The following is a 27,221-nucleotide window of genomic DNA, read 5'->3' on the forward strand; positions in this document are numbered from 1 at the left end:
GGCAGATACACTGCTATACAGTCAGCTATAAAGGCAGATACACTGCTATACAGTCAGCCATAGTGCTACACAGTCAGCTATAAAGGCAGATATACTGCTATACAGTCAGCCATACTGCTACACAGTCAGCTATAAAGGCAGATATACTGCTATACAGTCAGCTATACTGCTATACAGTCAGCTATACTGCTATACAGTCAGCCATACAGTCAGCCATACAGTCAACTATACAGTCAGATATACTGCTATAAAGTCAACCATACTGCTATACAGTCAGCCATACAGTCAGCCATACCGCTATACAGTCAGCCATACCGCTATACAGTCAGCCATACCGCTATACAGTCAGCCATACCGCTATACAGTCAGCAATACAGCTATACAGTCAGCAATACAGTCAGCCATACTGCTATACAGTCAGCAATACAGTCAGCCATACTGCAATACAGTCCGCCACACCGCTATACAGTCCGCCACACAGTCAGCTATACAACGATACTGTCAGCTATACAGTGAGCTATACTGTTATACAGTCAGCTATACAGCTATACTGTCAGCTATACAGTCAGCTATACAGTCAGCCATACCGCTATACTGTCAGCTACAGTCAGCCATACTGTTATACAGTCAGCAATACAGTCAGCCATACTGCAATACAGTCCGCCACACCGCTATACAGTCCGCCACACCGCTATACAGTCCGCCACACAGTCAGCTATACAACGATACTGTCAGCTATACAGTGAGCTATACTGTTATACAGTCAGCTATACAGCTATACTGTCAGCTATACAGTCAGCTATACAGTCAGCCATACAGCTATACTGTCAGCTACAGTCAGCCATACTGTTATACAGTCAGCCATACAGCTATACTGTCAGCCATACAGCTATACTGTCAGCCATACAGCTATACTGTCAGGCATGCTGCCATACAGTCAGCCATACTGTTATACAGTCAGCTATACAGTCAGCTATACAGCTATACTGTCAGCTAGTCAGCCATACTGTTATACAGTCAGCTATACAGCTATACTGTCAGCTATACAGTCAGCTATACAGCTATACTGTCAGCTAGTCAGCCATACTGTTATACAGTCAGCTATACAGCTATACTGTCAGGCATGCTGCCATACAGTCAGCTATACTGTTATACAGTCAGCTATACAGCTATACTGTCAGCTATACTGTTATACAGTCAGCTATACAGCTATACTGTCAGCTATACTGTTATACAGTCAGCTATACAGCTATACTGTCAGCTATACTGTTATACAGTCAGCTATACAGCTATACTGTCAGCTATACTGTCAGCTATACTGTTATACAGTCAGCTATACAGCTATACTGTCAGCCATGCTGCCATACAGTCAGCTTTACAGCTATACTGTCAGCCATGCTGTCATACAGTCAGCTATACAGCTATACTGTCAGCCATGCTGCCATACAGTCAGCTATACAGCCATACAGTCAGCTATGCTCCTCAGCTATGACAGACACAGCCAGTCAGCTAGACTGATGATTCAAGCTTTAATATTACTGGCTATTGGTCCTGAGATCATATCCACATGACAATATTTTATAAGAGTCAACACAGACGGAGTTTAAAGACCACTCAATAGCTCCTTCTAGAGCCTAGACCACACAATAGATCCTTCTAGAGCCTAGACCACTCAATACTTCCTTCTAGAGCCTAGACCACTCAATAGCTCCTTCTAGAGCCTAGACCACTCAATGGATCCTTCTAGAGCCTAGACCACACAATAGATCCTTCTAGAGCCTAGACCACACAATAGATCCTTCTAGAGCCTAGACCACACAATAGATCCTTCTAGAGCCTAGACCACACAATGGCTCCTTCTAGAGCCTAGACCACACAATGGCTCCTTCTAGAGCCTAGACCACTCAATGGCTCCTTCTAGAGCCTAGACCACTCAATGGCTCCTTCTAGAGCCTAGACCACTCAATAGCTCCTTCTAGAGCCTAGACCACTCAATAGATCCTTCTAGAGCCGAGACCACTCAATAGATCCTTCTAGAGCCTAGACCACTCAATAGATCCTTCTGGAGCCTAGACCACTCAATAGATCCTTCTGGAGCCTAGACCACTCAATAGATCCTTCTGGAGCCTAGACCACACAATGGATCCTTCTAGAGCCTAGACCACACAATAGATCCTTCTAGAGCCTAGACCACACAATAGATCCTTCTGGAGCCTAGACCACACAATATATCCTTCTGGAGCCTAGACCACTCAATAGATCCTTCTGGAGCCTAGACCACTCAATAGATCCTTCTAGAGCCTAGACCACACAATAGATCCTTCTAGAGCCTAGACCACACAATAGATCCTTCTGGAGCCTAGACCACTCAATGGATCCTTCTGGAGCCTAGACCACTCAATAGATCCTTCTGGAGCCTAGACCACTCAATAGATCCTTCTAGAGCCTAGACCACACAATAGATCCTTCTAGAGCCGAGACCACTCAATAGATCCTTCTAGAGCCTAGACCACTCAATAGATCCTTCTAGAGCCTAGACCACACAATAGATCCTTCTGGAGCCTAGACCACTCAATAGATCCTTCTAGAGCCTAGACCACACAATAGATCCTTCTGGAGCCCAGACCACACAATAGATCCTTCTGGAGCCTAGACCACTCAATGGATCCTTCTGGAGCCTAGACCACTCAATGGATCCTTCTGGAGCCTAGACCACTCAATGGATCCTTCTAGAGCCTAGACCACACAATAGATCCTTCTGGAGCCAAGACCACTCAATGGATCCTTCTGGAGCCTAGACCACACAATAGATCCTTCTGGAGCCTAGACCACACAATGGATCCTTCTGGAGCCTAGACCACTCAATGGATCCTTCTGGAGCCTAGACCACACAATAGATCCTTCTGGAGCCTAGACCACATAATAGATCCTTCTAGAGCCTAGACCACACAATGGATCCTTCTGGAGCCTAGACCACACAATAGATCCTTCGAGAGCCTAGACCACTCAATAGATCCTTCTGGAGCCTAGACCACTCAATAGATCCTTCTGGAGCATAGACCACACAATAGATCCTTCGAGAGCCTAGACCACTCAATAGCTATTCAATAGGTTGATTTTAGTCTGACCATCATTGATCATCAATGTTAGTTTCCTTTTTTAGCACACACACTGATGCAGACTAGTACAATATAATGGAGCTTCCTGGTACAAGGTAAATGAACTAACCAATCACTGCCCATATCAATATCAGATCAAATAGAAAACAATATTAACATCTCACTGACTATTTCACTCAGAAATCAACAGACAAATCAATGGGACACTTTGACAAAGTTATCTGGATGTTAACCCAAACACATGCTATTTCAACCCCAGATAACATTTCCTGGAAAAACCCCAAAGGAAATTTACTAACAGATAATTATACAAATCAGTGTTATGAACACTGTTCCAAACATAGTTCTGTAAGCAATGAACACCCACAAGCTTAACGTCAATCATCAGACCACAATCAAGTTGTATTGTATGAATCAATGCCAGGGCCCCATCATTATATTATGGGAGACATTTTGATCTGATCGTCATTGATTAGAGAGTCTCAGCCCGTTGGGGAGGAGCTCTTCTACATTTGTTTGATTAACAGTTGACAGGAGGGGGGTTAGAGGGTTTAGAGACCAAAGGAAGCAGAATAGTTAGAAGGGGACAGCGAGGCAGGCTTTGTTATTCCCCGGAACAACCCCAAAACTACGGAGTCAGACCCCAAATCCCCTACAACGAGGCCACGCTACTAGTCATGTGACATGCGACAGGTCTCACCCACGGGCGGGAGGGGGCGTGGCTCAGTGGGCCTGCTGCTCTAAATCAGCCTTCAGAACAACATGAGAGAGCAGCTTCCTCTTCCTCATCACATGACCTGGAGGGGATGGGGGCAATTCAATACAATTCAATCATCTTTATTCAGGAGGGGCAATTCTAGCTGTCAGACAGTGGGTGTGTGTTAAACACACTATGGCTCAGCCAGGGCAAAGGAAAACGTACTTCATGACTAACTTAGTTTTTACATCAACATTAATTAATATCATTAATCTGAGCCAGTATTTCCTTCAGCAATATGTGCTTATTATGATCCTCTCTGCATTATCATTCTCAACCCAATGCTGAAAGCCAAGGAGGTTTCCACTGTCTGCAGTGAAAGCAGTTCAGACAGACACTGCCACCTAGTGGCTACAGGGGTACACTGCAGTGTCAGCATGCATCTCAAATGGCACTCTTTTCCCTATATGCTGTAGTGCACTGCTTTGGACCAGGTCCCACAGTGGATAGGGAAGCCATTTGGGACTCCACCAGTGTGGGGTAAGAGGGTTGTCTAACCTGGGGGTGACTCTGGTCAGCTCGTCTGAGGGGTGCATGATCCGACAGGTGGTGAAGGTATAGGTGGAGCTGGTGTTGGACATGCATTTACCAGGGTAGTGGGCTGTAGACAGGAAGAGAGGGAGAGAGGGGAAGAGAGGGAGAGAGGGGAAGAGAGAGGGAGAGGGGAAGAGAGAGGGAGAGAGGGGAAGAGAGGGGGGAAGGTTAGAGGGTTAGTACTGGGCAGAGATACCAACATTCTTTTAAACACAAAACTTAAAATCAAACACACAAAGACAGAGTGGATGGTTTAAAGCTACATCAGTTGAAAAGATGAAACAGCTGTATTTTTGCCTGAAGAAGCCGTTTTAAACCACTGAAAACAATTAGGTAGGCAGATAAAGGAATGACAATGATTTCAGCAGATTCCTAATATCCCAGGCATGAATTAGTGTTCGACTCTAACGTAGGGATTCTCCATAGGGAAGACAATGCAGGTTGAACTAAAAACACTGCAGAGAAGTGGTGTGTTGACTGTTTGGAGCTGTGTGTGGACTCTGCAGTGTTGACTGTTTGGAGCTGTGTGTGGACTCTGCAGTGTTGACTGTTTGGAGCTGTGTGGACTCTGCAGTGTTGACTGTTTGGAGTCGTGTGTGGACTCTGCAGTGTTGACTGTTTGGAGTCGTGTGTGGACTCTGCAGTGTTGACTGTTTGGAGCTGTGTGTGGACTCTGCAGTGTTGACTGTTTGGAGCTGTGTGTGGACTCTGCAGTGTTGACTGTTTGGAGCTGTGTGTGGACTCTGCAGCTCAATGTCAAAGGCAGGAGATGAGGTGACATTCACACCACTCCATAATAATTCCTAGGAAACAGGGTCATGGACTGAACATGTTTCCCAAATGGTCCCCTACTCACTATATAGTATACTACTCATGACCAGAGCACTATGGCCATGGTTAAAATAGTGCATTGTATAGGGAATAGGGGGCCATTTGGGATGCCAGTAGTGTCATGTGAGTTACTGGACAGCTGTGAGAGCATGATGTTGTTAACAGATCACGTCATCTGATACCACGGCAACCAAACCACAGACCTGGACACTGGCCATAGGCTGTACATATTCAATCTGGAGTGTGTGTGTGTGTGTGTGTGTGTGTGTGTGTGTGTGTGTGTGTGTAATACGTATATACTACGTCACTACATTACTATGTAGGTTTACACTAACAAAGGACATCTCCCATTATTTGTCTTTTTGAGTGTTCTTCATGCCTTTGAGATGAAGAATGTTGTGATGGAAGACAAGAACAAAACACAAATGACTCGAGTGGACGGAAGTGGTGATCAGAACTGGATGATTCAAATGAATCTGAATTTGAAAGGAAGGATCTTGAGATTTAGGAACAGTGTGAATGTGTGAGAGAGGTGGAGATTAAACATGATACTGAAATAAATTCAACTCAATATACTCAGAAGGGGCACGATAGTAGCACACGTCTGGACGAGGTGGGTGTGTCTGGACACGTCTGGATGAGGTGGGTGTGTCTGGACACGTCTGGATGAGGTGGGTGTGTCTGGACACGTCTGGATGAGGTGGGTGTGTCTGGACGAGGTGGGTGTGTCTGGACACGTCTGGATGAGGTGGGTGTGTCTGGACACGTCTGGATGAGGTGGGTGTGTCTGGACGAGGTGGGTGTGTCTGGACGAGGTGGGTGTGTCTGGATACGTCTGGACGAGGTGGGTGTGTCTGGATGAGGTGGGTGTGTCTGGATGAGGTGGGTGTGTCTGGACACGTCTGGACGAGGTGGGTGTGTCTGGACGAGGTGGGTGTGTCTGGACGAGGTGGGTGTGTCTGGACGAGGTGGGTGTGTCTGGACGAGGTGGGTGTGTCTGGACGAGGTGGGTGTGTCTGGACGAGGTGGGTGTGTCTGGATACGTCTGGACGAGGTGGGAGTGTCTGGATGAGGTGGGTGTGTCTGGACACGTCTGAATGAGGTGGGTGTGTCTGGAGATGGGCAGGCGAGGAGGGGATGGCTATGGCCAATGAATGCCCCAATATCCTGAGGTAGAAGGGATGGTTAGCGACGTCCGGTGCCTGTGTGACCCATTTAGGAGGCTCCCTCACCGGACACCCCGTCAGCGGCTGCAGCCTGATCCTGGTTCTCCTGGTTCTCTCTGTCTGGAGGTGCGGGGGACAACAGTGATGTGATGCCTGGGCCTAATGTCTCGCCCTCTTCCCTAGGTTCTCCATCACCCCCAACCCCTCCCTCTGGAAGGTTGTTGTTGATGGCTCTGCCGCTGCAGGAGGAGGAGCAGGAGGAGGAGCGGGTACGGAGGCCCTGCTGGCTGAGGATGGAGATGCCACTAGTGCCGGGGGTAGAGCCTGAGGCAGAGAGGCTGTGGACAGACGTGTGGTCAGACTCCTCTACTACCTCAAAGTCCTCCTCCTCAAAGTCAGTGAACAGGTACATGTGCTCCAGGTCTAGTTCCAGAGGACGGAAGCCCTTAGTGACCACACCAGGCCGCGTGTCCAGGATCCCACCCAGGTTGGGCTGGGCCAGCTGCTGCCACTGGTGCAGGGTGGCTGAGCCTGGGAGGGAGAATATCAAACGTTAGACACACATATATTATTATAGTGTAATGATAATGTAATAAATATTAGTATATATTATTAGTGTAATGATAATGTAATACATCTTAGTATAAATTATCATAGTGTAATGCTAATGTAATAAATGTTAGTATATATTATAGTGTAATGATAATGTAATAAATAGTATATATTATTATAGTGTAATGATAATGCAATAACTATTAGTGTATATTATGTAATGATAGTGTATATATTATTTTAGTGTATTACATTAAGATGTTTCCATTATCATTACACTATAATAATATATACTAAGATGTAATGATAATGTAAAATGTTAGTGTATATTATTATAGTGTAATGATGTAATTCATCTCAGTGTATATTATTATAGTGTAATGATAATTTAATTCATCTCAGTGTATATTATTATAGTGTAATGATAATGTAATTCATCTCAGTGTATATTATTATAGTGTAATGATAATGTAATAACAGTGTAATAATGTAATGAACTCACAAGGTAAAGTGTTGATTCATTGTGCATGTTAATGGTGTTGTCACCAGGTGGCACCAGAGACCCAGATTAGATACTCTACTAGATGTTTCCTACTACTGTATAACCTGACAGTTATACAGTAGTATTTGGTTAAACGTGTGCTTCATACCTGATCTAGAACTGCATCTATCGATTCAAACTAACACAGTATCCAACTTGTATTTCAAACAGCTGCATTCAGGTTCTTTCAGGAGATAACACAAATATGTAGCAAATCTCTTTTGACAGCTTTTTGAGGATGCCTGATATGTTTGGAGATGATTTGACATGGACATTAGAGTAACAGGCTGTTCAGCTGTTTAATGTAATCCCTCCTTGATAAAACATAGGATGAGAGGCACAGGGCCTCAACGATGCTGTGGAAAAGACCTTCAACAGGTCTGGGTTTGCTTTGCATGATGATAACTAAACTAGGTTAAACTAATGTGTTTGGCAGGGCTAGTGGTGGTGGGCTGGTCTAAGTCTAACTAAGTCTAAGTCTAAGTCTAAAGGCTCAGACACACCAATAACGTTTTCTAACTTGGCACCTCTGAACATAATTTGCAAATCGATTTTATTATGTAGAATCCCTTAAACATTTTTGGCAGTCAGACGTCGACAGCGGGTGGTCCCTAAAACACAGCGCGCTGAACGATCGGCAGACGAACGCTAGATCCACATTCGGTGTGATGTGTGTGAGCCTCAACTCTAACTGTAGATGTGGAAGCAGCAGCGGGGGCTGGGTGAGTCTGAAGTAGAAGGAGTACTGTGTGGAGAGGCTGCACTCATCATGGTGAATTAACTCCCACAGTGTGTCAACCAGCAGCAGGGTGAGAGGTCGTGTGGGAGGAGTCACCTTCCAGAGGCTTGACAATCTGCAGCTTCTCCGGCAGGTAGGAGCGGGAGCTGAAGGAGTACCCAGACCAGATGGAAGAGGGGTGGGTTCCTCCCAGGGACATGATGCTCTCTGTGGGGGTCATACTGCCGTTGTACACCTCTCCCTTCTCCACCAGCCCCTGGAGCTTCCGATCCCTCTCCTCCTCAAAGAAGCGCCGCTCGCTCAGGTAGTTGTCCCGCCGCAGGGAGAGACGTCGCAGGGCTGCTTCCAGATCCTGAGAGCCCGGCGTTCCAGGGGTCCCTGGTTTCTTGTTGGAATCATCCGCACTGGGGGGGAGAGAGAGAATAGAGCAGAAGACAACATGAGTCTTGGCCATCAACCTGCTTTAGCTGAGGTCTGGAGAAACTGTGTACAAAGTATTTATTTATTCAATCTATTCAATGCTACAAGTCTAACAAAAGGTCCTATAACTGGTTTGCTGTACTCAATGAAAGACACTGGTCCTGTACATAACAACAAGACTGGCTGATGACATCAGCAAAACAACAAAAAGAGTCAACTGTTATTTGCGGTTTGCGTTCCTAATAACAAAAATCACCAATGGTCATTTGACATCAATACAAGACGTTTTGACTTTCCTAGCATTATGTGCAGAGCCACAACATAATCAGTTGTTACATGAGAAAGTTACATGAGAAAGTACTGTTTGGCTTTATTGTACCGTGGTTGCTATGGTAACTAGTAAAGACAAACTTCTTCCTTTCCCTCTTGGTTTACCCAGCAAAGCCATGGATATTTCTGTCAGTGGTGTTGTTGTATAGCCAGCAAAGTGCTTAGTAACCCTAACCCTGATTTATTCAAATTACAATGATAGCAGATATGCATTCAGGAAACCATGGGAACCGTCTTGTTTAACACTCTGTTTACACTCCGATAGACTTTACTGGACAACTAAATGGATGGGACGACCTCTGACCTGTTGTTCCAGCCAGAACTTTACTAGATCAAGAAGACAGAGAGGAAGAGGAGAGAAAGAGGAGAGAGAGAGAAAGAAAGAAAGAAAGAAAGAAAGAAAGAAAGAAAGAAAGAAAGAGAGAGAGAAAGAGAGAAAGAAAGAGAGAGAAAGAGAGAAAGAAAGAGAGAGAAAGAGAGAAAGAAAGAAAGAAAGAGTGAAAGAAAGAAAGAGAGAGAGAAAGAAAGAAAGAAAGAGAAAGAGAAAAAGAGAGAGAGAAGAGAGAGATATCACATTCAGAGAGAAATGTCATATTCAAAGTGAAAGACAGCCAGCCAGCGAGTAGTCATGGCTCAGTCCCAGTCCCAGCACCTTTGGTCAGGCGTCTCCAGTATGAAGCTGTTGGTGTGGTTGTCTATGAGGATGCTCCCCATATCTCCTCCGTACAGGCTGGAGCGGGGCGTGGACAGGCAGCTGGAGCGGCCAGAGTTCAGACAGGACGACCGGTTGGAGCCGGGGATGTTCATGGGAGACGGGGCCAGAGAGGAGCGCTGACGCATCAGGTTAATGTTTTTCACAGTCTCAAACACACGCTTGGGGTGCAACCTACACACACACACACACACACACACACACACACACACACACACACACACAACATATCAGCGTAGCTCCTAAATGGGGTTAGATGTACTTCAGTAGATATTGGTATTGAATAAGGGCCTACTTCTGCTCTTCCACTTCCGGGTCATCCATAGCCAGCCCCTTCCTCATGGTGCCCTCAATCTCAGCAGCTAGAGAGTCCTGGGAGGACAGACAGACAGACAATAATAATAATGATGATTACTATGTGACTCTGAAGTCCCAGACCTAGGGACTATGATTAATAAAGATTCTCTTGGTAACTTTGAAAAGGGGGGTGTCCTCTTCAGACAGACAACTCTCCCAACAAATCACGAGGCAGAATGTCACGATTCAAAACCAAAGTTGGCAGGTAAAACCTTTGCAGTAGTTTAAGTGAAGGTAGTTGATGTAAACTAACCACTCACCTAATCCACTCATTAAAAACAACCTCTGATCACCATATTTCTAGCTACTTTCTTGTGTCCGGGAGATGATTAAGCAAGGACAACACGCTAGGACAACACGCTAGGACAACACGCTAGGACAACACGCTAGGACAACACGCTAGGACAACACGCTAGGACAACACGCTGATAAGGCAGTGATGTAAGAAAGCTGGACGTCCCAACTCTGCTCTTCTCTCTATGCCAAACTGACGTTGTAAACATCCAGTCGTGTTAAGCTGGAACATTGGTGTATTCTAGAGCAGGACACTCCAAACCTGTTCCTGGAGAGACCTCATCCTGTAGGTTATCACTCCAAACCTGTTCCTGGAGAGACACCTTCCTGTAGGTTATCCCTCCAACCCTGTTCCTGGAGAGACCTCATCCTGTAGGTTATCACTCCAAACCTGTTCCTGGAGAGATACCTTCCTGTAGGTTATCACTCCAACCCTGTTCCTGGAGAGACACCTTCCTGTAGGTTATCACTCCAACCCTGTTCCTGGAGAGACACCTTCCTGTAGGTTATCACTCCAAACCTGTTCCTGGAGAGACCTCATCCTGTAGGTTCTCACTCCAACCCTGTTCCTGGAGAGACACCTTCCTGTAGGTTATCACTCCAAACCTGTTCCTGGAGAGACACCTTCCTGTAGGTTATCACTCCAAACCTGTTCCTGGAGAGATACCTTCCTGTAGGTTATCACTCCAAACCTGTTCCTGGAGAGATACCTTCCTGTAGGTTATCACTCCAAACCTGTTCCTGGAAAGACACTTTCCAGTAGGTTATCACGCCAAACCTGTTCCTGGAGAGACACCTTCCTGTAGGTTATCACTCCAAACCTGTTCCTGGAGAGACCTCATCCTGTAGGTTATCACTCCAACCCTGTTCCTGGAGAGATACCTTCCTGTAGGTTATCACTCCAAACCTGTTCCTGGAGAGACCTCATCCTGTAGGTTATCACTCCAACCCTGTTCCTGGAGAGATACCTTCCTGTAGGTTATCACTCCAAACCTGTTCCTGGAGAGATACCTTCCTGTAGGTTATCACTCCAAACCTGTTTCTGGAGAGATACCTTCCTGTAGGTTATCACTCCAAACCTGTTCCTGGAGAGACACCTTCCTGTAGGTTATCACTCCAAACCTGTTCCTGGAGAGACACCTTCCTGTAGGTTATCACTCCAACCCTGTTCCTGGAGAGACACCTTCCTGTAGGTTATCACTCCAACCCTGTTCCTGGAGAGACACCTTCCTGTAGGTTATCACTCCAACCCTGTTCCCGGAGAGACACCCTCCTGTAGGTTATCACTCCAAACCTGTTCCTGGAGAGACACCTTCCTGTAGGTTATCACTCCAAACCTGTTCCTGGAGAGACCTCATCCTGTAGGTTATCCCTCCAACCCTGTTCCTGGAGAGACACCTTCCTGTAGGTTATCCCTCCAACCCTGTTCCTGGAGAGACCTCATCCAGTAGGTTTTCACTCCAAACCTGTTCCTGGAGAGCTACCCTCCTGTAGGTTATCACTCCAACCCTGTTCCTGGAGAGCTACAGTCCTGTAGGTTTTCATTCCAACCCTAATCTAGCACACCTGATTCTAATAATTAGCTGGTTGATCAACTGAACCAGGTTAGTTACAACTGGGGTTGGAGTGAAAACCTACAGGAGGATAGATCTCCAGGAACAGAGTTGGAGTGATAACCTACAGGAGGATAGATCTCCAGGAACAGAGTTGGAGTGATAACCTACAGGAGGGTATCTCTCCAGGAACAGGGTTGGAGTGAAAACCTACAGGAGGGTATCTCTCCAGGAACAGGGTTGGAGACCCATGTTCTAGAGAGACTATGTGACTGAATTGGGTTAATTTGTTAGAGAATCTTCTGGGCCCCAAAAAACAAACAAAACAAGACAGGATCCATCACACGGACATAACAGGGTTACTATGGGAACCAACCCCAGCCTGTTAATCCTACTGTAAACACCTCAAAGCATTACTTCTCTCTACAGGGTCAATACCAGCCATCTCTTTCTCCCCACAGACCACATTCACTACGGCTAGACGCTAACACAGATAAGGTGTCTACCTCTCTCTGTGACTGGCTTTACGTTACAATTACATCACAGTTCTGGGGCTGGGGAGTTAGGACGTGGCCAGGGCTGGGCCTGGGGTCAGGGCATTAGGGTTACCTCCCTACTCCTCACTGGTGGTGAGTGGCAACACATCAAGCAGTCAGAGATGCAATAGACAAGTTCTCCACTCACACCCTCCGCATAAACTATGTTGTTAACATATGACACCTGAGGAAGGGTGTTGAAAACAAAACAAAACCTGGTGAAGGAAATCCATTTCACCTCTATACCAGTTATAGCCCTCTCTCCCTTCCGTACCCCCCCTTCTCCCTCTCTCCCTCCCTCCCTCCCTCCCTCCCGTCTGTCCATAGGGAACAGGAAGTGTTGAGGTGTACTGAGGGGCAGTGTTTTATTACTCTGACCCCTGTGTATGTGTCTCTCACCATAGGGAACAGGCCCAGGGAGTGGAAGCGTCGGGGTGTACTGAGAGGTAGTGATTTATTCCGGAGGTTCTTCAGCTCTTCCTGGGCCTCATGGAGCATCTCCATACACTCTGCATACTTATCCTCCAACTCCCTCAGCTAGAGGAGGGGAGAGAGAGACGAGAGACAGAGACAGAGAGAGAGAGAGAGAGAGAGAGAGAGAGAGAGCAAGAGATTATCAGAAAACTATCTGGAAAATATCACAATTCTATCATTCTAGATAACGACAGTGATAATCATATGCTGTTGAAACATCAGGGGGACATCAAACACTATTCTATTTAAATATGGCTAGAGATTGTATTGAATTATATAACCTAACTTCCACTAGACTCATTCCATGGAGGGCTGAGTGTCTGCATGTTTTCACTCCTCCCTTGTACTTGATTGATGAATTAATGTTGTCTAGGTCTTAATTGAAAGGAAACACCAAAAACCAGCAGACACTATGTCCTCCATGGAATGAGTTTGACACCCCTACAGTAATGGAAAACATCCCTAGCGTGGTAATTGGGTCTCGTTAGGCAGTGCTTATTGTCCACTTGGTAATTGATTAATGAGGCCTTACTGTACCTCAGCAGTGAGCTGGCGCTGGGCATCTTTGGCAGCTCCTAGATGCTGGGTGAGCTCTTGGTTTTCCACTGCATACTGCAGAACAGACATGAATGTTAGTCCCTTAGGGCTATAAGCTCACACACATCATCATAGTCACACTGATAACAGCTATAAGACTAGTTGTGTTCCAGGTCGGCGTCTTTGCAGCTGTGCATCTCTGAAGATGTCTATATTATGAATATGGTTCTACTTCTCCAGGCGTTGTGATATCAGAAACATCTGCAGAGCGGGACTGTAAGAAAGGCGACCTGGAACGTGTCCATTGGCCTGGACCGTGGCAGGCAGTCTGGGTCATTACTGGCCTGGCCACTCACAGACTTGGACTTCTTCTGCAGGTCTACGATCTGGGACAGGAGGTGTGTGATCTCCTCCTGCTGGCGAGACGCGTCGTCCGTCTTCCTCGCCAGCTCCTCCGCCAGGGTGGACATCTGGTGGTTGGCATCTCCTAGTGGGCACACGGGACGGGGCGAAAGAAATGACATGAGCAATGAGTATCCACCGTGAACCAGTGTTGTTGACCTCTCCTAGACCTCCTCCATAGCAACACTTAAATGTAGCTCCAGTGATACATGATGCTAACTGCCTAGCTAGGTGTTAGCAATATCTCCACCTAGTTCTCTCCATATGGCTTTCACACATCCAGTCCTATCAGATGTGTGAAGGGGAGTGAACTCGGGCAGAGGGAACATCCTTATTGGAATGAAACACAGCCCTGTTTTGCTTTCTCTCAGGGAGCCCAGGGGACAGGGGAGGTGAGACATGAGCCGTGTGTGTGTGTGTGTGTGTGTGTGTGTGTGTGTGTTACTCACTCAGCTCTTTGACGACGTCGTTGACCAGCTGCTGCTCCTTCTCCTCGTACTCCTCTGTCTCCGTCTCCAGGTGACTGGCCTGGTGGGGGATGACAGGATGCAGCCACGCATCATCATCATCATCATCATCATCATCACACAGCAGGAGAGCTGGGTGTAAAGTATTGGCAGCAGTACTTATTCCAGTCCTATTACCACTGGTACTTCTGGTTTACTATGAAAATACTCTACTGAATCTTTCTGGTAAGCATCTGAAGTTATTCAATCAAATTAGCTCACTCTTGCTAACATTATGGTATTTATTACAATGAACTCCCATGTGACCAGGTAATAAGTATTTTATTATGTTATGTCGTTTTGTTAAATTCCATATTATTATCTGACTGTAACATAAAGTATTACCCAGTTGCCATCTCTTCACTGTCTAAGGTTTAGTCAATGTTTATCAATGTACAGTGTTAACTGAACTCTGTAAAATAAATCCCCAGACTGATCTTAACCCCAGGGTGTAGAGCCATGATCGGTCCCCAAAGCAATGACATTAATATCTGATGACCTCTCCTTCACAGTATGGTCAGCAGGACACCGCCACAGAACTACACACAGGGTTAGTTAGCTACATGACTTTACCTCTGATCTAAGAGAGATATTCTCTGCCTCCAAGTCTTTGAGTTTCTTCTGCAGTGAGTCCAGGGGGAAGTAACTTGGCACCAACAGTGTGGAGTCATTGTGGCGGATGCTGTGTGGACGAGACACAGCGACCGGTCGGTAAGTGGCAAGAGACATCGGCTACGTCCCAAATGGCATCCTATTCCCTACGAAGTGAACTACTTTGACCACCAGGGCCCGTAGTTCAACATGTAGTGCACTACGTTTGACTAGAGCCCTATGGGCCCTATGGGTCCTGGTCGAAGGTAGTGGACTACATAGGGACTAGGTTGCCATTTAGGACAGAGCCCTGCATTTGTAAAAACAGGGAATCATATCCACCAAAGGATAATTTTTTATTTTTTTCACCTTTATTTAACCAGGTAGGCCAGTTGAGAACAAGTTCTCATTTACAACTGCGACCTGGCCAAGATAAAGCAAAGCAGTGCGACAAAAACAACAACACAGAGTTACACATGGGATAAACAAACTTACAGTCAATAACACAATAGAAAATCTGTATACAGTGTGTGCAAATGAAGTAAGGAGGTAAGGCAATAAATAGGCCATAGAGGCAAAGTAATTACAATTTAGCAATTAACACCTGAGTGATAGATGTGCAAGTAGAAATACCGTTGTGCAAAAGAGCATAAAAAAATATATAAAAAAATATGTGGATGAGGTAGGTAGTTGGTTGGATGGGCTATTTACAGATGGGCTTTTTACAGATGGGCTGTGTACAGCTGCAGCGATCTGTACGCTGCTCTGACAGCTGATGTTTGAAGTTAGTGAGGGAGATGTATGTCTCCAACTTCAGTGATTTTTGCAATTCGTTCCAGTTATTGGCAGCAGAGAACTGGAAGGAATGGCAGCCAAAGTAGGGGTTGGCTTTGGGGATGACAAGTGAGATATACCTGCTGGAGCGCGTGCTACGGGTGGGTGTTGCTATGGTGACCAGTGAGCTGAGGTAAGGCGGAGCTTTACCTAGCAAAGACTTATAGATGACCTGGAGCCAGTGGGTTTGGCAACGAATATGTAGCAAGGACCAGCCAACGAGAGCGTACAGGTCGCAGTGGTGGGTAGTATATGGGGCTTTGGTGATAAAACAGATGGCACAGTGATAGACTGCATCCAATTTGCTGAGTAGAGTGTTGGAGGCTATTTTGTAAATGACATCGCCGAAGTCAAGGATTGGTAGGATAGTCAGTTTTACGAGGGTATGTTTGGCAGCATGAGTGAAGGATGCTTTGTTGCGAAATAGGAAGCCGATTCTAGATTTAACTTTGGATTGGAGATGCTTAAAGTGAGTCTGGATGGAGAGTTTACAGTCTAGCCAGACACCTAGGTATTTGTAGTTGTCCACATATTCTAAGTCAGAACCGTCCAGAGTAGTGATGCTAGACGGGCGGGAGGGTGCGGGCAGCGATTGGTTGAAGAGCATGCATTTAGTTTTGCTAGCGTTTAAGAGCAGTTGGAGGCCACAGAAGGAATGTTGTATGGCATTGAAGCTCGTTTGGAGGTTTGTTAACGCAGTGTCCAAAGAAGGGCCAGATGTATACAGAATGGTGTCGTCTGCGTAGAGGTGGATCAAAGAATCACCCGCAGCAAGAGCAACATCATTGATATATACAGAGAAAAGAGTCGGCCCGAGAATTGAACCCTGTGGCACCCCCATAGAGACTGCCAGAGGTCCGGACAACAGGCCCTACGATTTGACACACTGAACTCTATCAGAGAAGTAGTTAGTGAACCAGACGAGGCAGTCATTATAGAAACCAAGGCTGTTGAGTCTGCTGATAAGAATACGGTGATTGACAGAGTCGAAAGCCTTGGCCAGGTCGATGAAGACGGCTGCACAGTACTGTTTTTTATCGATGGTGGTTATGATATCGTTTAGGACCTTGAGCATGGCTGAGGTGCACCCGTGACCAGCTCGGAAACCGGATTGCATAGTGGAGAAGGTACGGTGGGATTCGAGATGGTCGGTGATCTGTTTGTTCACTTGGCTTTCGAAGACTTTAGAATGACTGAGCTGAGCTGGCAGAGGGTTTCAACACGATATACAGACCAGACTGGAACCATCTGCATAATTTAGACAACAAGGATAGATGGAACAGTCAATCAATGTTTTACCACCAGTGTAACAGGATGCCTGGTAGTGTCTGCCATTATGACACTAGTGGGAACGCCACGGTCTTGGTTTTCACCCGACCGCTCTGTGTTTGAGGGGTAAGAGAAACAGGTCAGTTTGTTGTGTTCTCTCAGGGGGAAAATACAGACAAACCAACACCAGCCTGCTGCCTCAGTCTGTCACACAGGGTCACAGTACCTCTGTCTGAGAGAAGAGGGGGATTTTCTGGAGAAATAAATCAAAGGCCTTTATTCATCTTAAATAAAACAGCCTTGAAGCCATCCTTAAGCAGGAGCCACAAAACATATCAAGTACCTACCCTTTGGATGGACTTGTGGGACCAGTGAAATAAGAGCTTAAAGGCCCAGTGCAGTCAAAAACTAGATTTTCTGTGTTTTATACACATTTCCACATTATGAGGTTGGAATAATACTGTGACATTGTGAAAATGATGATAATGCCTTTTTAGTGTAAGAGCTGTTTGAGAAGACCACATGAAATGTCAGCCTGTTTTGGTGGGTTGAAGTTTTACATTTGTTAATAGAACAATACGAGAGTTCCAAACCTCTCTGCCAATAACAGCTAGGTTTAAGTTCCCCCCTCCCCACTCAGACCACTCCCAGACAGTACTAGCTAAATTCTTGCTTGAGAAATTGTTCTTTGCTAAGTAGCTATGTGTTTCTTTTGACCATTGTAATTGAAAACAAAATCACAGTAAGGTAGTCAATTGTTACCCAGATATGATTTGATATCGAAATAAAAACAGCTGCATTGGCCCTTTAAGTTGAAAGGTTATATCATTGTAAAAGAAGAGTAGAATTGGGAGGAACAAGGGCAGAGAGACCTTACAGTAGGGACTAACCCCCAGGACCACATACAGCAGTCACCTCCTCTAGCTAAATGTTCTCTGCTGAGTAACCTGAACAACAGACCATAGTGGCATAGTGGGAGTTTACTGACAACGGCAAAATGAAGGAGTTTTGCTTTAAGAGGAAAAGGTGGATGTGATGAGTGGAGGGGAACAGGTCCGGTTCTAGCCTTTAGCATAACAACAACCATAGGAGTTGGCTATAAACCACAAACCGTTCTCGGAACCAGGCTAATCTCACAGGCTATGACTATCTATCACACCAGGTGAAGTGGGAGAGGAAGAGCGTAGGTCGGGATGACAGATAGCAGACTCACGGGGTACAGGTGGACGAATCTCCTTCACTCTCCTCTGCTGCACTAGTGTAGAACTGGAGAAGCTCATCTTTCATAGACAGATCATGGCGCAGCTGAGAAACCTGCAGAGGGAGAGAGAGGGACGGAGAGGATGAGAAGGGAGAGAGATGGGGGAGACAGAGGGTGAGAAAGGAGAGAGATGAGAGATGGGGACAGAGAGGGTGAGAAAGGAGATGGGGACAGAGACGGTGAGAAGGGAGAGAGATGAGGGAGAGAGGGGGACAGAAAGGGAGAGAAATGAGAGAGGGGGAGAGCGAGGAGAGAGATAAAATATCAACATTATGCCACATCTTCTCCTGGTCCTGAGAGAGCACACATACACACTCCACACATACACACTCCACACATACACACTCCACACATACACACTCCACACATACACACTCCACACATACACACTCCACACACACCTCCTCTCGAATGTGCTCCACTTGCTCCTCCAGGAATTCATTTCTCTCACTGAGGGTTTTGTTCTTCTTCAGCAGTGACTGGCCGATGCGGGCGGCGAGCTCCAAGTCCCGCTCTTTCTGCAGGGGAGACAGAGGGGCCGGTTAGAGGGGCCGGTTAGAGGGGCCGGTTAGAGGGGCCGGTTAGAGGGGCTGAGCATCATGATCTAGGAATCAGGTCAAAGGGAAACAGTTGCTACTGAATGACAATGTTTGACTTGTTCTAAGATGTGGTTAACTTGGCATGGCAGAGAGATGTCTGAACAGCAGATTTGACTATCCAAACAGACAGCATTGTAAATGAATGTGCTCCAAGTGATAGACCAGGTTCTCTTACCTCTTCAAGCAGACGAGTAACAGCATCTATGTCACTGTACGTCTTAGTCATCTGGCCCACTCTTTCAGCACATAGAACTGTAGAGACAACAGAGAGGAGAAACACAGTTAACAGCTGTAGAGAGACAACAGAGAGGAGAAACACAGTTAACACCTGTAGAGAGACAACAGAGGGGAGAAACACAGTTAACAGCTGTAGAGAGACAACAGAGAGGAGAAACACAGTTAACAGCTGTAGAGAGAGAACAGAGAGGAGAAACAGTTAACAGCTGTAGAGAGACAACAGAGAGGAGAAACACAGTTAACAGCTGTAGAGAGACAACAGAGAGGAGAAACACAGTTAACAGCTGTAGAGAGACAACAGAGAGGAGAAACACAGTTAACAGCTGTAGAGAGACAACAGAGAGGAGAAACACAGTTAACAGCTGTAGAGAGACAACAGAGAGGAGAAACACAGTTAACAGCTGTAGAGAGACAACAGAGAGGAGAAACACAGTTAACAGCTGTAGAGAGACAACAGAGAGGAGAAACACAGTTAACAGCTGTAGAGAGAGAACAGAGAGGAGAAACACAGTTAACAGCTGTAGAGAGACAACAGAGAGGAGAAACACAGTTAACAGCTGTAGAGAGACAACAGAGAGGAGAAACACAGTTAACAGCTGTAGAGAGACAACAGAGAGGAGAAACACAGTTAACAGCTGTAGAGAGAGAACAGAGAGGAGAAACACAGTTAACAGCTGTAGAGAGACAACAGAGAGGAGAAACAGTTAACAGCTGTAGAGAGACAACAGAGAGGAGAAACACAGTTAACAGCTGTAGAGAGACAACAGAGAGGAGAAACACAGTTAACAGCTGTAGAGAGACAACAGAGAGGAGAAACAAGTTAACAGCTGTAGAGAGACAACAGAGAGGAGAAACACAGTTAACAGCTGTAGAGAGAGAACAGAGAGGAGAAACACAGTTAACAGCTGTAGAGAGAGAACAGAGAGGAGAAACACAGTTAACAGCTGTAGAGAGAGAACAGAGAGGAGAAACACGTTAACAGCTGTAGAGAACAACAGAGAGGAGAAACAGTTAACAGCTGTAGAGAGACAACAGAGAGGAGAAACACAGTTAACAGCTGTAGAGAGAGAACAGAGAGGAGAAACAGTTAACAGCTGTAGAGAGACAACAGAGAGGAGAAACACAGTTAACAGCTGTAGAGAGACAACAGAGAGGAGAAACAGTTAACAGCTGTAGAGACAACAGAGAGGAGAAACACAGTTAACAGCTGTAGAGAGACAACAGAGAGGAGAAACAGTTAACAGCTGTAGAGAGAGAACAGAGAGGAGAAACACAGTTAACAGCTGTAGAGAGACAACAGAGAGGAGAAACACAGTTAACAGCTGTAGAGAGACAACAGAGAGGAGAAACAGTTAACAGCTGTAGAGAGAGAACAGAGAGGAGAAACAGTTAACAGCTGTAGAGAGAGAACAGAGAGGAGAAACAGTTAACAGCTGTAGAGAGACAACAGAGAGGAGAAACAGTTAACAGCTGTAGAGAGACAACAGAGAGGAGAAACACAGTTAACAGCTGTAGAGAGACAACAGAGAGGAGAAACAGTTAACAGCTGTAGAGAGACAACAGAGAGGAGAAACACAGTTAACAGCTGTAGAGAGACAACAGAGAGGAGAAACAGTTAACAGCTGTAGAGAGACAACAGAGAGGAGAAACAGTTAACAGCTGTAGAGAGAGAACAGAGAGGAGAAACAGTTAACAGCTGTAGAGAGACAACAGAGAGGAGAAACAGTTAACAGCTGTAGAGAGAGAACAGAGAGGAGAAACAGTTAACAGCTGTAGAGAGAGAACAGAGAGGAGAAACAGTTAACAGCTGTAGAGAGACAACAGAGAGGAGAAACAGTTAACAGCTGTAGAGAGACAACAGAGAGGAGAAACACAGTTAACAGCTGTAGAGAGAGAACAGAGAGGAGAAACACAGTTAACAGCTGTAGAGAGACAACAGAGAGGAGAAACACAGTTAACAGCTGTAGAGAGACAACAGAGAGGAGAAACAGTTAACAGCTGTAGAGAGAGAACAGAGAGGAGAAACAGTTAACAGCTGTAGAGAGAGAACAGAGAGGAGAAACACAGTTAACAGCTGTAGAGAGAGAACAGAGAGGAGAAACAGTTAACAGCTGTAGAGAGACAACAGAGAGGAGAAACAGTTAACAGCTGTAGAGAGACAACAGAGAGGAGAAACAGTTAACAGCTGTAGAGAGAGAACAGAGAGGAGAAACACAGTTAACAGCTGTAGAGAGAGAACAGAGAGGAGAAACAGTTAACAGCTGTAGAGAGACAACAGAGAGGAGAAACAGTTAACAGCTGTAGAGAGAGAACAGAGAGGAGAAACACAGTTAACAGCTGTAGAGAGACAACAGAGAGGAGAAACAGTTAACAGCTGTAGAGAGACAACAGAGAGGAGAAACACAGTTAACAGCTGTAGAGAGACAACAGAGAGGAGAAACAGTTAACAGCTGTAGAGAGAGAACAGAGAGGAGAAACACCGTTAACAGCTGTAGAGAGACAACAGAGAGGAGAAACAGTTAACAGCTGTAGAGAGACAACAGAGAGGAGAAACAGTTAACAGCTGTAGAGAGACAACAGAGAGGAGAAACACGTTAACAGCTGTAGAGAGACAACAGAGAGGAGAAACACAGTTAACAGCTGTAGAGAGAGAACAGAGAGGAGAAACACAGTTAACAGCTGTAGAGAGACAACAGAGAGGAGAAACACAGTTAACAGCTGTAGAGAGACAACAGAGAGGAGAAACACAGTTAACAGCTGTAGAGAGAGAACAGAGAGGAGAAACACAGTTAACAGCTGTAGAGAGAGAACAGAGAGGAGAAACACAGTTAACAGCTGTAGAGAGAGAACAGAGAGGAGAAACACAGTTAACAGCTGTAGAGAGACAACAGAGAGGGAGAAAGAGTTAACAGCTGTAGAGAGACAACAGAGAGGAAAAACACAGTTAACAGCTGTAGAGAGACAACAGAGAGGAGAAACAGTTAACAGCTGTAGAGAGAGAACAGAGAGGAGAAACACAGTTAACAGCTGTAGAGAGACAACAGAGAGGAGAAACACAGTTAACAGCTGTAGAGAGACAACAGAGAGGAGAAACACAGTTAACAGCTGTAGAGAGAGAACAGAGAGGAGAAACAGTTAACAGCTGTAGAGAGAGAACAGAGAGGAGAAACACAGTTAACAGCTGTAGAGAGACAACAGAGAGGAGAAACAGTTAACAGCTGTAGAGAGACAACAGAGAGGAGAAACACAGTTAACAGCTGTAGAGAGACAACAGAGAGGAGAAACAGTTAACAGCTGTAGAGAGACAACAGAGAGGAGAAACAGTTAACAGCTGTAGAGAGAGAACAGAGGGGAGAGAGGAGAAAGAGTTAACAGCTGTAGAGAGAGAACAAACAGTTAACAGCTGGGCCATATCTGAGTGCAGCCATGTACTGTATGTATGTATGTATGTATGTATGTATGTACTGACTGCTAGACAGCTGGGGCAGACAGAGTTATCAGAGGGCCACCTACTTTACACATCACACAGCCCTGCCTGATGACCTCAGAGACCTTAAGCAAGTTGTAGTTATCAGGTACACTGACACACTGGCTCTGTCTCAATACTGTTTCCTTGATTCCTTGTTTCCTTGTGTCCTCTCATCCCCTCCTCACCTCATGGCTTTCTCAAATCGCCAGAGGTAATCCAGGAAAGGATTCGAGGAGAGGAAACATGTTTGTAAGGTTTCCCTCTGAGGTTTTGAGAAATCGGAGAGATGACAGGAGAGGAGATGAGGGATCCAGGAAAGACTATTGAGACGGAGGAAGTGAGATGGTTTGGACTCTGACCTCACCTCAACCCCACCCCAGCTGAGCTGATAACAGCACATTGCCAAGCTGCAGTGTCATTCTCTGTTAATACAATGCTATGCTATTCCCAGCTGATGCACTGCCACTGCCAAAACATGACTAAATATAGCACTCAACCCTGAGCCTATTTCTACCCCCTTTTTCGATCTTGTCTCATCGCTACAACTCCCCAACTGGCTAGGGGGGACAAAGGTCAAGTCATATGTCCTCCAAAACATGACCCGCCAAACCGAGCTTCTTAATACCCTCCTGCTTAGCCCAGAAGCCAGCCGCACCAATGTGTCGGAGGAAACACCGTTCAACTGACGACCTCAGTCAGCCTGCAGGAGCCCGGCCCGCCACAAGGAGTCGCTAGAGCACGATGAGCCAAGTAAAGCCGTCCCGCCAAATCCTGTAGTGATGCCTCTAGCACCACAATGCAGTGACTTCGATTGCTGCGCCACTCGGGAGGCTTAAACTGCTTTTTAAATATTTATTTATTTATTTAATATATATATAAATAAAAACAGTTAATTCATTTCAGAACAAGCTGTAACATAACAAAAATATATATAAAACAACGAAGAACTTGGTAAAAGAAAAAGCTATACTGTATATTAAAATGATTGTTGAACTTCAACTGTGATCTAAAGGCATATTCTAATAAGAAACCTGGAACTCACTCCTGCCCTTTCCACTTCTCTCTCTTCATCTCTCCAGCCAACAGTTTGTTATCTACTAATGAGCACGTCATAGCAGGTTCCCAAGACGCCAGAGGCAACACAAAGGTAGGAACAACACAGTCCAACTTCAATGTGGTTACTCCTAACTGACCTTGTGGATGTTGACAAAAGGGAAACTTGTTTCTTCAGACAGCTCCTGTGTGTTCTTTCTTTGGGGTTAAAGGGATACTTTGGGATTTTGACAATGAGGCTATTTATCTATTTATCTCAGCTAGGTGTCAGTAGGGCAGCAAACACAGGCTGGTAGGGTATAGGCCAGGCCTGGTATAGTTGTAATCTCAGACAGGTGTCTGTAGGGCAGCAAACACAGGCTGGTAGGGTATAGGCCAGGCCTGGTATAGTTCTAATCTCAGACAGGTGTCAGTAGGGCAGCAAACACAGGCTGGTAGGGTATAGGCCAGGCCTGGTATAGTTGTAATCTCAGACAGGTGTCAGTAGGGCAGCAAACACAGGCTGGTAGGGTATAGGCCAGGCCTGGTATAGTTGTAATCTCAGACAGGTGTCTGTAGGGCAGCAAACACAGGCTGGTAGGGTATAGGCCAGGCCTGGTATAGTTGTAATCTCAGACAGGTGTCTGTAGGGCAACAAACACAGGCTGGTAGGGTATAGGCCAGGCCTGGTATAGTTGTAATCTCAGACAGGTGTCTGTAGGGCAGCAAACACAGGCTGGTAGGGTATAGGCCAGGCCTGGTATAGTTGTAATCTCAGACAGGTGTCAGTAGGGCAGCAAACACAGGCTGGTAGGGTATAGGCCAGGCCTGGTATAGTTGTAATCTCAGACAGGTGTCTGTAGGGCAGCAAACACAGGCTGGTAGGGTATAGGCCAGGCCTGGTATAGTTCTAATCTCAGACAGGTGTCTGTAGGGCAGCAAACACAGGCTGGTAGGGTATAGGTAGACAGCTGCTATAGTTACTGGGTAGGGTATAGGAAACAACTACTATAGTTACTGGGTAGGGTATAGGCAGACATCTGCTATAGTTACTGGGTAGGGTATAGGCAGACATCTGCTATAGTTACTGGGTAGGGTATAGGCAGACATCTGCTATAGTTACTGGGTAGGGTATAGGTAGACAACTACTATAGTTACTGGGTAGGGTATAGGCAGACATCTGCTATAGTTACTGGGTAGGGTATAGGTAGACAACTACTATAGTTACTGGGTAGGGTATAGGTAAACAGCTGCTATAGTTACTGGGTAGGGTATAGGAAACAACTACTATAGTTACTGGGTAGGGTATAGGAAACAACTGCTATAGTTACTGGGTAGGGTATAGGAAACAACTACTATAGTTACTGGGTAGGGTATAGGTAAACAGCTGCTATAGTTACTGGGTAGGGTATAGGAGACAACCTCTAGTTACTGGGTAGGGTATAGGCAGACAGCTGCTATAGTTACTGGGTAGGGTATAGGTAGACAGCTGCTATAGTTACTGGGTAGGGTATAGGTAGACAGCTGCTATAGTTACTGGGTAGGGTATAGGCAGACAGCTGCTATAGTTACTGGGTAGGGTATAGGTAGACAGCTGCTATAGTTACTGGGTAGGGTATAGGCAGACAGCTGCTATAGTTACTGGGTAGGGTATAGGTAGACAGCTGCTATAGTTACTGGGTAGGGTATAGGAAACAACTACTATAGTTACTGGGTAGGGTATAGGCAGACAGCTGCTATAGTTACTGGGTAGGGTATAGGAGACAACCTCTAGTTACTGGGTAGGGTATAGGAGACAGCCTCTAGTTACTGGGTAGGGTATAGGAAACAACCTCTAGTTACTGGGTAGGGTATAGGAAACAGCCTCTAGTTACTGGGTAGAGTATAGGCAGACAGCTGCTAGAGTTACTGGGTAGGGTATAGGCAGACAGCTGCTATAGTTACTGGGTAGGCTATAGGTAGACAGCTGCTATAGTTACTGGGTAGGGTATAGGCAGACAGCTGCTATAGTTACTGGGTAGGCTATAGGTAGACAGCTGCTATAGTTACTGGGTAGGGTATAGGCAGACAGCTGCTAGAGTTACTGGGTAGGGTATAGGTAGACAGCTGCTATAGTTACTGGGTAGGGTATAGGCAGACAGCTGCTAGAGTTACTGGGTAGGGTATAGGTAGACAGCTGCTATAGTTACTGGGTAGGGTATAGGAGACAGCTTCCCTCTGCTCCCACGGTGTTAAATAACAGCAGTAGTATACATCAGAAGTCTGATGACCTGCCGGCTGCCTGTTCTGTTCTGTTGATAATATCAGAAGCCTGAAGTAGAGGTCGACCGATTATGATTTTTCAACGCCGCCGATGCCGATTATTGGAGGACCAAAAACAGCCGATACCGAGTAATCGGCCGATGTTTTTATTTATTTGTAATAATGACAATTACAACAATACTGAATGAACACTTATTTTAACTTAATATAATACATCAATAAAATCAATTTAGCCTCAAATAAATAATGAAACATGTTCAATTTGGTTTAAATAATGCAAAAACAAAGTGTTGGAGAAGAAAGTAAAAGTGCAGTATGTGCCATGTAAAAAAGCTAACGTTCAAGTTCCTTGCTCAGAACATGAGAACATATGAAAGCTGGTGGTTCCTTTTAACATGAGTCTTCAAAATTCCCAGGTAAGAAGTTTTAGGTTGTAGTTATTATAGGATTTATAGGACTACTTCTCTCTATACAATTTGTATTTCATATACCTTTGACTATTGGATGTTCTTATAGGCACTTTAGTATTGCCAGTGTAACAGTATAGCTTCCGTCCCTCTCCTCGCTCCTACCTGGGCTCGAACCAGGAACACATCGACAACAGGCACCCTCGAAGCAGCGTTACCCATGTAGAGCAAGGGGAAAAACTACTCCAAGTCTCAGAGCGAGTGACGTTTGAAACGCTATTAGCACGCACCTAGCTAGCCATTTTACATCGGTTACACCAGCCTAATCTTGGGAGTTGACAGGCTTGAAGTCAAACAGCGCAATGCATTGCGAAGGGCTGCTGGCAAACTCACAAAAGTGCTGTTTGAATGAACGCTTACGAGCCTGCTGCTGCCTACCATCGCTCAGTCAGACTGCTCTATCAAATCATAGACTTAATTATAACATAATAACACACAGAAATACGAGCCTTAGGTCATTAATATGGTCGAATCCGGAAACTATCATCTCGAAAACAAAACGTTTTTCCTGTCAGTGAAATACGGAACCGTTCTGTATTTTATCTAACGGGTGGCATCCCTAAGTCTAAATATTCCTGTTACATTGCACAACCTTCAATGTTATGTCATAATTACGTAAAATTCTGGCAAATTAGTTCGCAACGAGCCAGGCGGCCCAAACTGTTGCATATACCCTGACTCTGCGTGCAATGAACGGAAGAGAAGTGACACAATTTCACCTGGTTAATATTGCCTGCTAACCTGGATTTCTTTTAGCTAAATATGCAGGTTTAAAAATATATACTTCTGTGTATTGATTTTAAGAAAGGCATTGATGTTTATGGTTAGGTACATTCCTGC

The 27,221-nt window shown here is 45.5% G+C and overlaps 1 protein-coding gene and 1 long non-coding RNA gene across 8 annotated transcripts in view; one reads left to right on the top strand and one right to left on the bottom strand.

Moving 5' to 3' along the window:
• LOC106573947 (trafficking kinesin-binding protein 1) overlaps positions 1 to 27,221 on the bottom strand; it is an 89,910-nt gene that overhangs the window by 3,773 nt on the left and 58,916 nt on the right. For 5 of the 7 annotated variants that reach the window (XM_045719096.1, XM_045719092.1, XM_045719091.1 and 2 more), the window contains 13 exons: positions 19,090 to 19,166; positions 18,717 to 18,833; positions 18,268 to 18,368; positions 14,934 to 15,042; positions 14,304 to 14,382; positions 13,809 to 13,939; positions 13,453 to 13,527; positions 12,841 to 12,978; positions 9,997 to 10,073; positions 9,642 to 9,875; positions 8,336 to 8,643; positions 6,474 to 6,938; positions 4,375 to 4,477 (listed from right to left, as the gene is read on the bottom strand). In XM_045719096.1, coding sequence (XP_045575052.1) covers positions 4,375 to 4,477; positions 6,474 to 6,938; positions 8,336 to 8,643; positions 9,642 to 9,875; positions 9,997 to 10,073; positions 12,841 to 12,978; positions 13,453 to 13,527; positions 13,809 to 13,939; positions 14,304 to 14,382; positions 14,934 to 15,042; positions 18,268 to 18,368; positions 18,717 to 18,833; positions 19,090 to 19,140 — 1,988 coding nt within the window. In that variant the 5' untranslated portion in view covers positions 19,141 to 19,166. Of the gene's footprint in view, positions 1 to 3,819; positions 3,917 to 4,374; positions 4,478 to 6,473; positions 6,939 to 8,335; positions 8,644 to 9,641; positions 9,876 to 9,996; positions 10,074 to 12,840; positions 12,979 to 13,452; positions 13,528 to 13,808; positions 13,940 to 14,303; positions 14,383 to 14,933; positions 15,043 to 18,267; positions 18,369 to 18,716; positions 18,834 to 19,089; positions 19,167 to 27,221 lie in introns of all 7 variants that reach the window. The other 2 variants (XM_045719097.1, XM_045719098.1) reach the window with 2 other exon arrangements.
• LOC123743184 (uncharacterized) lies at positions 5,883 to 6,383 on the top strand. Its single transcript, XR_006770001.1, has 3 exons — positions 5,883 to 5,960; positions 6,019 to 6,085; positions 6,296 to 6,383. It is a non-coding gene; the product is annotated as an uncharacterized lncRNA (long non-coding RNA).

The sequence above is a fragment of the Salmo salar genome, chromosome ssa05 (assembly GCF_905237065.1).
Source record: "Salmo salar chromosome ssa05, Ssal_v3.1, whole genome shotgun sequence".
NCBI classification, from domain to species: domain Eukaryota; kingdom Metazoa; phylum Chordata; class Actinopteri; order Salmoniformes; family Salmonidae; genus Salmo; species Salmo salar.